The sequence below is a fragment of the Rhinoderma darwinii genome, chromosome 4 (genome assembly GCF_050947455.1).
Source record: "Rhinoderma darwinii isolate aRhiDar2 chromosome 4, aRhiDar2.hap1, whole genome shotgun sequence".
Taxonomy (NCBI): Eukaryota; Metazoa; Chordata; class Amphibia; order Anura; family Rhinodermatidae; genus Rhinoderma; species Rhinoderma darwinii.
The window spans coordinates 137,637,488-137,653,888 of NC_134690.1; the positions used below are offsets into that span (position 1 = coordinate 137,637,488).

General features: G+C 38.9%; 1 protein-coding gene across 1 annotated transcript in view; it reads left to right on the forward strand.

Moving 5' to 3' along the window:
* The window catches only part of PRKCI (protein kinase C iota), a 118,954-nt gene extending 103,399 nt beyond the window's left edge, over nt 1–15,555 (forward strand). Inside the window, exons 15-18 of the mRNA XM_075861591.1 lie at nt 276–355; nt 1,137–1,226; nt 3,798–3,913; nt 11,251–15,555. Of these exons, the coding sequence (XP_075717706.1) occupies nt 276–355; nt 1,137–1,226; nt 3,798–3,913; nt 11,251–11,338 (374 nt within the window). The 3' untranslated portion in view covers nt 11,339–15,555. The remainder of the gene's footprint in view (nt 1–275; nt 356–1,136; nt 1,227–3,797; nt 3,914–11,250) is intronic.
* The last annotated feature ends 846 nt before the right edge of the window (nt 15,556–16,401 follow it).

The window sequence follows — 16,401 nt, forward strand, 5'->3', positions numbered from 1 at the left end:
GTGATAATTTCTGTCTTTAACATATTCAGGGAAATAATTTGTATTTTTAAGGCTGGGTTCTCACGCTTTGTTTTCGTGTGCTGCGATTACCGTCAAAAATTGCAGCGTTTTTTTGCAAAACGACGGCATTTCTTGGTGATTTCTGCTCCATAAAAAAAGCACCAAACCACCACTGGAAAAGCCAACCGTTTAGTGAAATGTTTCATCCTAATTAGGGAAATAAAATCTTTACTTTTATCTTCTTGACATTGTTTACTTGTATGTTTTCTCCCTAGTTATTCTTGAAAAACAAATTCGTATTCCCAGATCTTTGTCTGTGAAAGCAGCAAGCGTTTTAAAAAGCTTTCTGAATAAGGTGAGCCGAACAAAGAACATTTGTGTCTTTATAGTTACACGTGTTCTTTTCTTCACAACCATAGATTGGTTCTTAGACATTGATTTTAAATTTTTTATTTTTCCTAAGAAACATGCTCTCCTGCTAATGCAAAACTACAACTCCTAGCATGCCCTGACAGCCTGCAGCTTGTAATTGTAAAACAGCTGGAGAGCCACAGGTTGGAGACCACTGTTGTACGCAATGCTGGGGCAGAAATGTTGTTTGGTGCTGCCCCCCTTTCTGCAGTATTTGTTAGGAAGTCTAATCAACCTCCTAAATCCAGTTTCATACACATCATTTAACAGCGTTTTTCATGTTTTTTTTGGGAGGCTAAAATGCTGCAGCCAGGTGCCTGTAGCAAAATGTGTAAATGTCTACATCCTCGGCGTTTGTGGTTTTGGGGGTCAGTGGTTATTTTGTCAAAACACAGCATGCCGGACAAGATAGCATTATTCTTCAAAAGGCCTTTTAATATAACTCCATAACTTAATTTTTAAAACAACTGGTAAAAATCCTTACACACACAGATAATATAAAATATGATATTGAATGTAAACAACACTGCAATGAGAAATGTTTCAAGCTATAGGTTTTTTTTGTTTTGTTTGTTTGTTTGTTTTACTTTTAATATTAAAAAGTAACGTTATAGAAAACTTCCTTTACACAAGTTTTTTTGTTTGTTTTTTTTTAAAGTGGGGATTACCCTAAAGTTTGTGTAGGTATTTTGCACATATAGTGAACCCTTTGTTATGCACTTTAGGAACCAAAGGATCGTCTTGGATGTCATCCGCAGACAGGATTCGCTGATATCCAGGGACATCAGTTCTTCCGTAATGTTGACTGGGATATGGTAAATACATTAAAAAAATTTAAGTCCATTTTATCCACTTTTCTCCTTTGCAGTAAGCATATTCTTTATACCTTTCTGTACTTTAAATCTCAAGTAATTAAATTTATTGGTGGTGTTCAAAACCTCTTCATACCGACTATCTAAAATGCAGTGCTTAATACTTCAGCAGTCCTGCTCATTGACACGTGAATTCCCTATGCAAACATTGTCCTAAAGGGAGTAATTAAGAATAATTGCAGCAAGCCACTCGTAATCTCTACTGGAAATCTCAGAGAAAGAGTCAGAAGTGTCAGGATTCTCAATACACATGACGTCCAGGCTGGATGGTCATGTGTATTCATTATCAGGACACTTGATTAACGTTAATCTAGTGTCCTGATAATGAATACACATGACCATCCAGCCTGGACGTCATGTGTATTGAGAATCCTGACACTTCTGACTCGCAAGAGAAACGAAATCTCGTTTAGCTCCGTAATCTCGCGAGATTTCGTTTCTCTTGCTGCAATCTCAGAGAAAAGATTCAGAAGTGTTAGGATTCTGAGTACACATGACGTCCAGGCTGGATTTCATGTGTATTCATTATCAGGACACTTGTGTATGTGGCTGCACATCGTTCTAGTAAGAACGCTGTGCTGCTTGTAAATGAATGGAGATGAGTGTATGATGCTGACTGGTCACTGATTGGTCAGCATCATACACATAAACACGCCCAGTTAAAAACACAATACACGCCCAGTTGGACATAACGAAATAAAAACGCCCAGTTGTCCATTTCAAAGCTCATTTGCATATATATATAAAATAGCTCATAACTTGGCCAAAAATGAACGTTTAAAAAAAAACAAAAAAACGTTACTGTAATCTACATTGCAGCGCCGATCACATGCAATAGGAGATAGGGGTTGAAAAATCTGGTGACAGAGCCTCTTTAAACATTGACATTGATGACCTGATTTTTTTTTTTTTTTGTGCTGATCGGTAGGGGTCCTAGAGGCCAGACCCCCTATGATTATGATTGATGTATTTTTCTTAGGATAGGCCATTAATGCTTTAAGTCCTGAATGAACCATTTATAATACATAATAATATTAATCAAAAAAAGCCCTCTTTACATCCCCTGCAGCAAACCTACCTGTTTACTGTCTCCAAGTACAGTTCTTGTTTCTACCAAGATGCTAGATTTTACATCTGCAGACCGTGTACCATGTTAGTCAAAGTTGTAGCTTCACTTTTTGTTAGTAGGATCTCCAGACAATAAGCTGGGTGTCACCCAAGTGATTATCAATAATTGGAGCAAGTATTCAATTACCCTTCAGCACCACCACAGGGAAAATTAAGCTTTATACAGTACGGTTCCGACTGAAGTCAACGGGCTGTGATGCATGGACGCTTTGCATCCACCACATCTCTGTAACTGCTCTTCACTCTGACTGGTAAATGATGGCCCTTTAATAGAAGACCTCTTCTATCAAATCCGAATTCCATAATGGTGTATTTTAAAATTAGATTTTTAAACTAGACAACCTATTAATACCAGATATTTTACACAGAAGAGTAGCTATAATTATACATATAAAGACACATAATGCTTTTCATGTGGTTAGTAGTAGCACATATGCCAAAGCACGTGTGGGGCCACATCTCAATATATAAACAAAACCAAAAAATAACACGAGTTCTGATAGGTCAAGAATTAGTCAAAATAAGAACAATGCTTTATTTGGTATAGGTTAAAAATTAGTCCCACAAAAACAAAACGGGATGCCACTAAGTGGTATATATGTATTCATTAGAGGTTATACAAGCATGCTATAATCACCCCAAATGAGGAATGGAGCAGGTGACAAAAAAAGTGCCACAGTGCACAAGTACCATGTTCATAACCAAAAAGTCAGACATCCTTGGTGTACATACCCATGTTGTTTGTACCACAATAGAGACGTCCGCCCCGACGCGCGTTTCCACTTGGAGCCTTCATCTGGGGCTGGTGCTCAATAACTAATGCGCCCTCTAATGAACCCCCTCCATTCATGACAGGTTTCATGAAGAGCCATAACGTTTTTATTTTTTAGTTAAGTAGCCTTATGTGGGCTTGTTTGCGGGATGGTACATTTTTTTATAGAACCACTTTGAGGTACATATAAATCATTGATCAAAAAATACAAAAAAGAGCAATTTCGCCATTTTTTTAGGGTTTTTTTTACATTCACCGTGCAGTTTACATAATGTTGTTTTTATTATTTGAGATGTTACAAATGCAGCGATCCTATATACGATTTTTTTTTAACACTTTTGCAAAATAATTTTTTTTTTAGGGTCCCACTAGGGGACTCCAGAATGCAATCATTGGTTAGCATAACAAAACATTACTAGCTGTCAGTGTAAAACTGACAGGTAATCTATTAGGTCATTCCTCTGGGGTTAAACGGACGGGATCGGATTTTCAGCTGTGGCCTGGCTGTCAGTCATAGAACATCTACGTCATTCAGCTTTAAAGGGTTAATTGTGTCACGACAATGATGTTTGGGTTTTTAATGCTAATTGTTTCTTTTTTTGTTTTCATTTTAGATGGAGCAGAAACAAGTGGTTCCTCCCTTCAAGCCTAACATATGTGGAGAATTTGGTTTGGATAATTTTGATGTACAGTTCACAAATGAGCCTGTTCAACTGACGCCTGATGATGAGTATGTTTACTTCAATAATTGTTCTTGAGATAAATTTCTTATTATTTTTTGGCAAAAGTACAAGGCTCACAAAAAAGGCGCAGTTGCCACAATAAACGATGCCCAGCTGTGTCAATAACTGCCTGCGGTACATGGTAAAATAATATAAGAGGTAGCTCTTTTCCTATTTTTATGCAGCGCTCGCTCAGCTGTTCATCAGAGCCTAGAGAGGTCTTTTGAAACACTTCTCTGGCTCCTTAGAATATCGACATTGTTTCTAAAGTTTCAAGCTCAAAGCTTGCGGTTTTTGGCCACCTGATTGGTACTTCCTGGGTGCCATGGATGCCGTTGTAGGTCAGACTTTTAATATTCGGTTGCTGTATCAAAGAAGTTGAGAGAACCCATGTAACTCTTTCAACTCCAATACCTGAGTCTCCACGGCAAAATTTCACCTTTTCACCACATTCTAAGGGTGACATTTTTTATTTTTTTATGTGTGTGTGTGTGTGTATATATATATATATATATATATATATATATATATGTGTATATATATATATATATATATATATATATATATATGTGTATGTGTGTGTGTGTATACATACATACACATACCAGTACTGTAGGGTCACCCAGACAATTTTGTGTTTTCCATGAAAACTCACACTTATATTTATCAAATGAGTTGCAAAATGACTAGAAAATATAGTCAAGACATTGTTCTGCGTCTCACAAATGTTCTTCTGTGTGATCCAAACACCTCAAACTTCGATTCGTCTGTCCATAACGCTTTTTTCCAATCTTCCTCTGTCCAATGTCTGTGTGCTTTTGCCCATATTAATCTTTTCCTTTTATTAGCCAGTCTCCGATATGGCTTTTTCTTTGCCACTCTGCCCTGAAGGCCAGCATCCCGGAGTCGCCTATTCACTGTAGACGTTGACACTGGTCGTTTTGTGGGCACTATTTAATGAAGCTTCCAGTTGAGGACCTGTGAGGCGTCTATTTCTCAAACTAGAGACTCTAATGTACTTGTCTTGTTGCTCAGTTGTGCAGCGGGGCCTCCCACTTCTCTTTATACTCTGGTTAGAGCCTGTTTGTGCTGTCCTCTGAAGGGAGTAGTACACACCGTTGTAGGAAATCTTCAGTTTCTTGGCAATTTCTCGCATGGAATAGCCTTCATTTCTAAGAACAAGAATAGACTGTCGAGTTTCACATGAAAGCTCTCTTTTTCTAGCCATTTTGAGAGTTTAATCGAACCCACAAATGTAATGCTCCAGATTCTCAACTAGCTCAAAGGAAGGTCAGTTTTATAGCTCCTCTAAACAGCAAAACTGTTTACAGCGGTGCTAACATAATTTCACAAGGGTTTTCAAGTGTTTTCTAATCATCCATTAGCCTTCTAACACAGTTAGAAAACACAATGTACCATTAGAACATTGGCGTGATGGTTGCTGGAAATGGGCCTCTATACACCTATGTAGATATTGCATTAAAAACCAGACGTTTGCAGCTAGAATAGTCATTTAGCACATTAACAATGTATAGAGTGTATTTCTGATTAATTTAATGTTATCTTCATTGAAAAAAACTGTGCTTTTCTTTCAAAAATAAGGACATTTCTAAGTGACCCTAAACTTTTGAACGGTAGTGTGTGTGTGTATGTATGTATGTATGTGTGTGTATGTATATATATATATATATTTATATATTTATTTATTTTTTATTATGTTTTGTAGGGAGAAATAGGGGAACATGCCATTTTCCTTCATTTTATCCTTTTGTAATTTAACATAATTAATATTTTCAAACAAATTTCACAAAATAATCCCTGCTTTCTTTCGTGTATAACTATACTAAATATGTGTACTTTGCCCCACCGACATCATTGATGGGAAGCCCAAGAACAAAGGTCACCATTCCAGTGCGCCTTCTGCCTGTTGGCGGTATGTGAAATGGGCGCATAGCACTCGTGTACCGACATTTTTATTGTAGGCATAAGAGTAGATAGGATAAAAGGAGGTAAAAATGCAGGGAGAAATCCAGCGCTGGATTTCTGTTTAATATTTTATCTCCTTTTATCCGATTATTGCGGTAACACTTGATGTCCACCGGTTTGGGGATAGCTGCAGCTGACCGACTTTCTCTCTCCCTACAACAGTGTTGTACCTTTATTTGTACAACGACACACGGTATGCAGGAATTACCTCCACTTCCAACTGTTTGATCTGCACGATGTAGCCGCGGTGTGTCAATATTTTTCTTTTAGATTTGCCTAAGAGTAGATGGGTGTAGGGCTAGGGACACAAAAAGTAGTGACTGGTAATAATTTGTGTGACTTTGATATAGATCTGATCTGATGGCTGCTAGCCATTCGATCACTATTAGCAGCCATTAACCCCTATCCGCACCAGGACGTAACTGTACGTCGTTGCGGGAAGTTACTTCCCGCACGAGGACGTACAGTTACTGAGTTAATCCCGGTGCACACTGTCGGCGACAGTGTGCACCGGGAACCAGGAGGTCAGCTGTCGCCGACAGCTGACACTCCCCTCTTGCCGGCCAGCGGTCCTTTGCCGCTGATTTCGGCGCATTAACCCCTTAAATTCGGCGATCGGGTGCAATCGCCGAATTTTAGGGGTTTCTAACATATCGGCAGACCCCCGTCCGAAATCGCGGGGTCTGCCGATAGTTAGTATGGCAAACGGAAGCCAAACAATGGCTTCCGGGTCTGCCATGGACAGAAGCCCATCAGGACCAACCTTCGGCTGGTCCTGATAGGCTTCCTGTCAGAGTGACAGGAAGTCACTGTGTCGTTCCCGATGCACACTGTCGGCGACAGTGTGCATCGGGAACTTGGAGATCAGCTGTCCCCGACAGCGGACACTCTCCAGTGTTGCCGATCAGCGGCTCATCGCCGCTGATTTCGGCAATTAACCCGTTACATGCGGGGCTCGATTGCAATCTCCGCATGTAGCGGGTTTGTAGCGCATCAGCAGCCCCCATGCAATCGTGGGGGCTTCTGATGCTTGTGATGGCACCTGGGGGCCAGACAACGGCCCCCAGGTCTGCCATGTATGTCAGCCTATGAGGATCAGCCTCTGCTGATCCTCGTAGACCAACTGTCAAAGTGACTGTGACGTCACACTGACAGTTGGAATACATTACACTACCTAGGTAGTGTAATGTATTCTAGCAGCGATCAGAGCTGCAGGTCAAAAAAAGAAAGTGTAAAAAGTAAAAAAAAAAGTTAATAAACAAAAATATAAAGTGTAAAAAGTAAAAAAAAGTTAATAAAAATGTTTTATAAAAGTGTAAAAATAAAAGGTTTTGTTTTCCTATAATAAATCATTTATTATAGGGAAAAAATGAAAACGTTAAAAAAAAGTACACATATTTGGTATCGCCGCGTTCGTAACGACCCAATCTATGAAACTATAATGTTAATTTTTCCGCACGGTGAACGCCACAAACAAAATAAACTGAAAACTGTCAGCATCGCTATTTTTTGGTCACCACCCCTCCCAAGATATAGAATAAAAAGTGATCAAAAAGTTGCATTTACCCCAAAATGGTACCAATAAAAACTACAACCCGTCCCGCAAAAAACAAGACCTCCCACAGCTTTTTTGACGAAAAAATAAAAAAGTTACGGCTCAGAATAGCGTGTCCCAGAAAATAAATTATTTTATAGAAACTTCATTTTATTGTGCAAACGCTGCAAAACGTAAAAAAAACTATACACATATGGTATCGGCGTAATCGTACCGACCGGCAGAATAAATTAAAACGTAATTTATTGCGCACGGTGAACGCTGTAATAAATAAAGAATTTAAAGCGCCAAAATCGCTGTTTTTTGGTCACCCTAGCTCTAAAAAACATCCTGAGGGGCCAAAATGCTCACTATACCCCTAGAAAAATTCCTTGAGGGGTGTAGATTCCAAAATAGGGTGACTTTTGGGGGGTTTCCACTGTTTTGGTCCCTCCGGGGCGTTGCAAACCCGACATGGCACTGAAAACCAATCCAGCAAAATCTGCTTCCAAAATCCAAAAGGCGCTCCCTCCCTTCTGAGCCCTGCTGTGGGTCCAAACATCAGTTTACGACCACATATGGGGTATTGCCGTAATCGGGAGAAATTGCTTTACAAATGTTGGGCGGCTTTTTCTCCTTTATTCCTTGTAAAAATGAAAAAATTCTATGTTTCCACAGAAAAATAGGTGATTTTCATCTTCACAGACTAATTCCACTAAATTCTGCAAAAAAACTGTGGGGTCAAAATGCTAACTATACCCCTAGAAAAATGCCTTGAGGGGTGTAGTTTCCAAAATGGGGTCACTTTGGGGGGGGGTTTCGGCTGTTTAGGTACCACAAGACCTCCTCAAACCTGACATGGTGCCTAAAATATATTCCTAAAAAAAGGAGGCCCCGAAATCCACTAGCTGCTCCTTTGCTTCTGAGGCCTGTGCTTCAGTCCATTAGGACACTAGGGCCACATGTTGGATATTTCTAAAATCTGCAGAATCTGGGCAATAAATATTGAGTTGCGTTTCCCTGGTAAAACCTTCTGTGTTACAGATTTTTTTTTATTACAAATGAATTTCGGCAAAAAAAATGAAATTTGCAAATTTCACCTCTACTTTGCCTTAATTCCTGTGAAACGCCTAAAGGGTTAAAATATTTTCTGAATGTGGTTTTGAATACCTTGAGGGGTACAGTTTTCAAAATGGGGTGATTTATGGGGACTTTCTAATATATAAGGCCCTCAAAGCCACTTCAGAACTGAACTGGTCCCTGAAAAAATAGCCTTTTGAAATTTTATTGAAAATATGAGAAATTGCTGCTAAATTTCTAAGCCTCGTAACGTCCTAGAAAAATAAAAGTACGTGAAAAAAAATGATGCAAACATAAAGTAGACATATAGGAAATGGTAACTAGTAACTATTTTGTGTGGTATTACTATGTGTTTCACAAGCAAATACATTTAAATTTAGAAAAATGCTAATTTTTGCACATTTTTGCTAAAATTTGAAGTTTTTCACAAATAAATATTGAATTTATCGACCAAATTTTTTCACTAACATAAAGTACAATATGTCACGAGAAAACAATCTCAGAATCGCTTGGATAGGTAAAAGCATTCCGGAGTTATTACCACATAAAGTGACACATGTCAGATTTGAAAAAATAGGCTGTGTCCTGAAGGCCAAAACAGGCTGTGTCCTAAAGGGGTTAAAGAGGATCACGTCTATTTACATCACAGTAGCATGAGGTGTATGCTGCAGCGAAGTAAAGAGTCAGATTGGCGATGAGAGGGTAAATTGAACAAACATGGCTGGCCAGAGAACAGTCCAATCTATAAAAGGGGTAGTTTCATGAAGAAGGTGAGCGGCTTCTTTAATCCCTGGGGACAGATGGACATGAGTTGTGTTCGTGAGAAATCCCCTCAACAATGCTGGATTTGTTGCTTTACCAAGTGATTCATACTGTTGTATGTATGTATGATGTAATTGAAGAAAAGACATTTTAAAACTGTTATTGTAAGGCTGCGTTCATACTTATAAATACTGCTGCAAAATACAGACCAAAATACATAAGCCAAAACGGGTAGAACCTAAACAGAGAAAATGTATAATAGAAACATTTGTACATTATCGGATCCACTCCTAGTTTTGCCTTACAGATACTGATGCAAAATACGCAAGTGTGAAAGTGGCCTCATAACGTTTTTAACTGATAAGGGAAACCTGTTACAGAATTGTATTCTGAGATAAATTTTTATGCTGCGAAGATTTATTTAAAATCCCTGTGTCACTAGGACACTGGGAATAGGATATGAATGCCCTAATTCACAGGGGGTTTACATTCTTCAGAGATTTTTGTATGAAAACTTACTGGTTGAACCTCTGCAGCACATTCAACCTTTGAAATCCTTTATTTTCAATATACGCCAGGTAGCGCAAGAAAACAATATTTTAACTTTGAACTCAACTCTTCAGCAATATAATATACTTCTTCAGGGAAGGTGGGAATTTAGAAGGAAACACTTTAATGAAAATCAGAGTAACAGAAAATTGCTCATATGAAAACCTAGCTGATCAGACAAGCGAACCTGCGAGGCTGTGTATGCAACGAATTGCTAATAAATAGATGTTTGTATTTTATATATATATATATATATATATATATATATATATATATGTGTGTGTGTGTGTATATATAAAAAAAAAAATCTCACACACAATGTAATATATACAATGTGCTTAATGATTAATTTTAACAATTATTTCACCCATGATTGACTGTAAATCGAGTCACCCCCTTGTTGGTATTCAGTTGATTCTGCAGCAGCATCGGCGTTAGCAGGTAAGTCGATGTAGCTACTTACCTGCAAACGCTGATGCTGCTGCAGAATCAACTGTAGCCTCTGGTGCCGATGTGGCCGACACGATGCAGGACCTGTGAGTGACGTCACAGATCTGCACTGTCAGAAGCTGGGCGTTCTGAAGAGAAGTGGATGATACTTCTAATTAGAACGCCCAGCTAGTAAAAGTAGTAAAAACGCCCCGATGTACGCACATAATACACGCCCACTTGGACTTTTACTTTTAAACACACCCACTTGGACTTTTGCAAGCCTCATTTGCATAACTACAAAAATGGTCATAACTTGGCCAAAAATGCTCGTTTTTTAAAAATAAAAACGTTACTGTAATCTACATTGCGGCGCCTATCTGCTGCAATAGCATAGCAGATAGGGGTTGCAAAATCTGGTGACAGAGCCTCTTTAAGCTTTGTCTGGGGTGATCTTACTGGAAATAAATTTCTCCTAAGTGGCAGTTCTCTTGCAGAACTCAGCAGGTTTTCCTCTAGGATTTCATATATTTTTTTTCAATGGTCAATTTGACATCTTATCTTCACAATCCTCCCAGGGAATGCTACAGGGAGGCATCCAGACATCAATGGGGCTTTATGGTGGGAACTAAAACCCCTTTCCACTGTGTGTGTGTATAGTGTGTGTATAGTGTGTGTATAGTGTGTGTATAGTGTGTGTATGTACTTTTTTGTATACTATAAAAACTTGCATTACCTTACTTTTTTTTTTTTTAGCTGAAGCACTTTATTCCTGACATTGAATGCATATCCTGTTGACTGTCCTGGCGGTATAATAACACAGTGTAACGATTTGACTATCCTGTACAGTAAACACCCGTTACAGCAGTACTTGCCGGCACTAATAAAAGCTTGCATCTCTTTCCCATTTAATCTCGATAACAGCCCCCCTGCTTGGTGTTATTGTAGCGTATTTTACACTCAGCATTTACAGCTCAGTGTTAAGATTATCTCTTTTTCTTGCAGGGATGTGGTGAGAAAGATTGACCAGTCAGAGTTTGAGGGTTTCGAATACATCAACCCACTGTTAATGTCTGCAGAAGAATGTGTATGATGGACACGACAATTCTGTACTTCGCTGCTGCCACTGCAGTGCCTGGGCCTCTTTCTGGATCTCAAAGACCCTTTCTGTACTGGCACCCAGCCTGGCATATGGCCGGGCACTACTGTACACTACGGAATTGATATCTCCCTGGTACTATAATGGCATGTATTTAACAGATGGACTTACAAAGTTAAGCTGCAGCTCTCACTAACTGTAACCAGGATATGTGTACATTTTGGCCTTTTATTTGCTTCTTTATATGCCTTGATGTTTATAGAAATATTGAATCGTTTCCACATGGTTTTCTTTCAGTGGCAAATTTATAAATACCTGAATGTAAAAGCATTTCTCCTTCTTTGCTGAACTGTCTCAAAAGAGATTGAGGTTTCGGACGCTGACAAATATGACTAATTACCATGCCTTACATGATGGCAATGATGTGTTCTTCAGTGATGAAGAAAAAATCCATGTGTGCTCAAAGCCTGTGGGAAACTTTGGGAATATTAAATCAGTCATTTTTATCAGAAATGTTTTGATTACAACACACACTTTTTTTGTTTTTTAGAATATCAAAGATATCCATACAAAACAAACCAGGGGTAAGAGCGGTCCATGTAACACTTGATCCTTCCTACCTCTTTTCTTCTCACCCTGAACACACGGAGTCATATCTCAAACAATTGTTCCTGTTCATTCTTTTCATATAAGCAGGACAAACGGTCACCCCACATCTTCCCAAAAGTAATAGAAAATATATTAAATATCTATATAGATCTTCTAACTATTACATACACTTTAAAACCTTAGGTTATTTAGATTATTCATCAACTGACCATACCTTGGGGCTTGTATGGAAATCCTCATATTCATAATATTTATTTTTTTGCTGCAACCGATCTCAAAAGGATTTTGTTTATTGTGTCGTTATCATATTGTATTTTCTCGAATCCTGAATGAAACAGAGTATTCGATATATCTAATTTGCACGGCTTTCCTAAGATCTTTTCTGTATAATCCCAAATCTCCTTCCAATATTGTTGGGAAATCCCGCAAGCCGTGTAAGAGACCTGCTCCCCTTTGGCTGTGTTTGGGAAATGCAGTCATTCGCTTTTTATCTAATGGCCCAACTGGAACATTAAAGGTCTTATAAGCCCTAATGATAATCTTCCACATTGTCCACTCCCAACTTCACTAACTTGGATGTAGCCCTTAAGGGCCCATTCACACAAACGTGCATAACGTCCGTGTGCTGTGCATGGAAATCACGTGCAGCACACAGACCCATTGATTTCAATGGGGCTGTTCACACATGTGTGAGTTTTCACGCAGCGAGAGTCCACTGCGTGAAACTCCCTGCATGTCGTATATTTGTGCGTTTTTTGGGGGGGTTTTTTTAAAATAATTGATGCACAAATCACGCACTCCATCCGTGTAGTTTTCACGCACCCATAGATTTCAATGGGAGAGTGAAAACCACACGCATGCTGTGCTTGATTTGCGCATCAATTCGATTGAAAAAAAAAAACTGCTTTGCGAGTGCATGAATAACGCATGCCCCTCACAAAGCACACTAATGCATAACGCAAAACACACGGACCACATTCACGCGAGTTTTCACACGCGTGAATCTGATATGCTCAGGTGAATGAGGCCTTACTATTCCCTCACTTCGTCTATTGAACAATCTGGGCTTTTTTCCGTATGCCACTTCTTGTAAGCCTTTACATTTATCTGTTTATTATTCATACTCCTCCATATAGTCAGTTCACAGAGTTTTTTTACGCAGAAACCGTGCCGCAAAACGGCCGAAAATGCTTCCCATTGATTTCAATGGGAGGGGCGGAGGCGGTTTTTTTTCCGCGAGCGGAAAAACCAGCTCGCTGGAAAAAGGAGGGACATGCCCCATCTTCAAACGTTTACACCTCTGACCTCCCAGTGACACTTTGTGGTGTTTTATGGCCGCAGGGTGAAAAACGCTGCGAAAATCGGCGTGCAGGCAGAGGAAAATCTGCCTCCAAATTCCGAACGGAATTTTCCTCCTGCAAAAAACTGTGTGAACCCAGCCTTCGTTGTATACTTTGTGCCACTGCAGGATGTTCTCCAACCCTTCAAAATGTTGACAAAATATTTAATGGTTTGTTTTTTTTACTAATTCTCCATGTTTGTCTCTAATTCTCGAAGAATCTTATGATTACACATTTTAATGTCCCTGGAAAACTTTTTTTTTTTTCTGAGCATGTAATATACTTATTAATTTATATGGGAGAACCAGTGTTTGGCTCAAGACTTACAAAGTTTGACTGCAATTTAAATAATTTCAGGCCAAATTATCAGTTTTTATGTCTGGAAATGCAATTGCGCCTCTTTTTTTTTTTTTTGGGCCAGATTCTTAAAGATATCCTTTGAGTTTTCTCCCTACATAGGAAAGTAGAAAACTTATTGTACAAGTTTGATAACTTGATTTTTAATAAAGGTAGCCTTTGAATAGGGTACATTAATTTTGGCAAACTTCTCATCTTTATGAAAGCTGCTCCCCCAAATAATGAGTTTTCCACTTAAGTAGTTATTTTTTAATATAGTCTCTAAAATATAACGCTTGTATATGATTTTATGTTTTTCCTATCTCATTACCATATAAAAAATATGGTTAATACACATACCTTTTCTTCCATTCTTATCCCCTAAACATATTCAATGCATCAGACATTTTGTATGTGTATACCATGTGATATGTTCCTTTTCTCCTTTCTATAACCCTCTCCCCTCCATCCCCCTAACCTATAAATGGTAACACTCTATTTATAATTGATTAATGCTTACCCCTATTAAGGCCCTCTCACCCCTCCTCCGTCATCTTTCATTTCAGTTGTGCAATCTAGTAACAAATTCTTCTTTGTACCTTATTTTAATGCATCCACCTTGTGAAAATAAAAGCAACTTCTCTAAATACATTATATATGTAGAACAAAAAACTTATGATCCCACATACATTCTAGCAAGTATCATACGAATAAACCATGAGAAAAGTGAATAAAGACACTTAAAGTATAAAACAATAAAAAAGTAAGAACAAAAAAATCAATGAAGGACCAGATCATCCATAACATCAGTCCTTTCACATACAGGCATCTGTTGATGATATCTGACATGAATTGAAAGATTTCTAAATATGCTCCGAAAATTTAACTTCTGCAATTCACGAGCATTAAAGGTCGCTCAGGTCTGCTCTGTAAGCAGCATTTTGTATGCGTCCCACTGTATTGTACAGATTAAATGTAATGAGGTCTAACATAAAATCTTTTGTGGCTAGGTAAATTTGCTGTGAATAAGGTCAAGCGTACCTACCATATGTTAAGGATGATCAGAGTTTGACTTTTTTGCAGGAGGTTTCCAACCTTTTTGATAGTGTTATTGCATAGTGATATAACTTTTATACCATTTGGAGACGTGGGGGATGGGCCATGCACTAATGTATTAAATGTAGAACTATTCAGAGTAAAATCGACCGACTCTATAAATGGTGGAATAGTCTCATTTTAAATACAGTTACGAGGACTCTAAAGCATTACACCCTCATATACGTTATGGAGGTGCAAATTAGCCGTCTCTTTCTATTGACATGTTATGTATTGCTACCCCTACCCTAACACCCCGCAATCACGATCTTGCAAGGCTGTGACCAAGCAAACAAAGTATTAAGAATTTACAAGGCTTGTCATGTACGAAGCATATTTATTAATGTTGTATTAATGAAGGCGGCTTGCTGCACTTGTCTAGGAACTGTGGCACTATTTAGGGAAACTCATTAACACTTCTGTTGGAAATCTGACAGATTAAAATGAAGAAAATACCATATTTGATGGGAATATTTCCCTTCCCCCAAGTAGTCAAAGACCAGAAATCCAACATGCTGTGCAGAGTAATGATGCTTCGCCATCACCGGTGCAGAGTATAGCCGATGTTTGCAAACCGAATACTAACCAGGCCTCTGAACTAAACATAACATCTTTGTACCTCCATTGAGAGCTTCGATCCGTCTTGCATGGAAACTGAAACACAAGAAAATGGAGGCTGTTAGTCATCAAAATGGACCAATGGATGAAATTATTGTATATAAGCTGTAGGAAGATATCTATAAACATGTAGCAACGCGGGTTATAACCTGATCTATAGGAAAACCGACATCAATATAATAAGCTCACTTTAAGGCACGTAAGGAACGTATTTCGGCCGGAAGACCCGGACCGAACACAGTGCAGGGAGCCGGGCTCCTAGCATCATAGTGATGTACGAGGCTAGGAGTCCCTGCCTCTGCGTGGAACTACTGTCCCGTACTGTAATCATGATTACAGTACGGGACAGTTGTCCTGCAGCGAGGCAGGGACTCCTAGCATCGTACATTACTATGATGCTAGGAGCCCGGCTCCCTGCACTGTGTTCGGTCCGGGTCTTCCGGCCGAAATACGTTCCGTACATTACGGACGTAACATGGTCATGTGAACCCAGCCAAAGGCATGCACGTATGCCACCTAAAAATACATCGGTAGTCAATATGGCACTAACATAGGCTTACAACAAACTTGCTTTTTTTGTAGTATTTTTTATTTATTTTATATGGAATTACAAATGCAAGCCTTGCCTAGCAGACTGAATAAATCACATGATGTCAATATGTATATGAACCATAACCCCCACTATTCCTAGTCCGCCGATTATACAGAGCTGTAACAAACACGTTTTACATACAGCGGATAGACAATACCTGATCTATATCATTATATCATTCTTGGTTTAGATCTTAATGCTTCACTACTAAATCTCAAGATAAAAGAATGATAATGGCTGATGTAAACTGTTATTTTCTCACTTTCCCACGGGCTTGGAACACAGACCGTCATATAGTCCATTGTGCACTCCACTCCAGGTGATATATCCAAGGAATATGGAGCCTAGTCATTTCTTTTGTTGACTCCCACGACACCATCCGATTTCATGAATGGACGTATCCGTTACCAAAGCTGGGTCTTTCCTGGATAGATCAACCGGAGTGCACAACGAACTATATGGCTGTC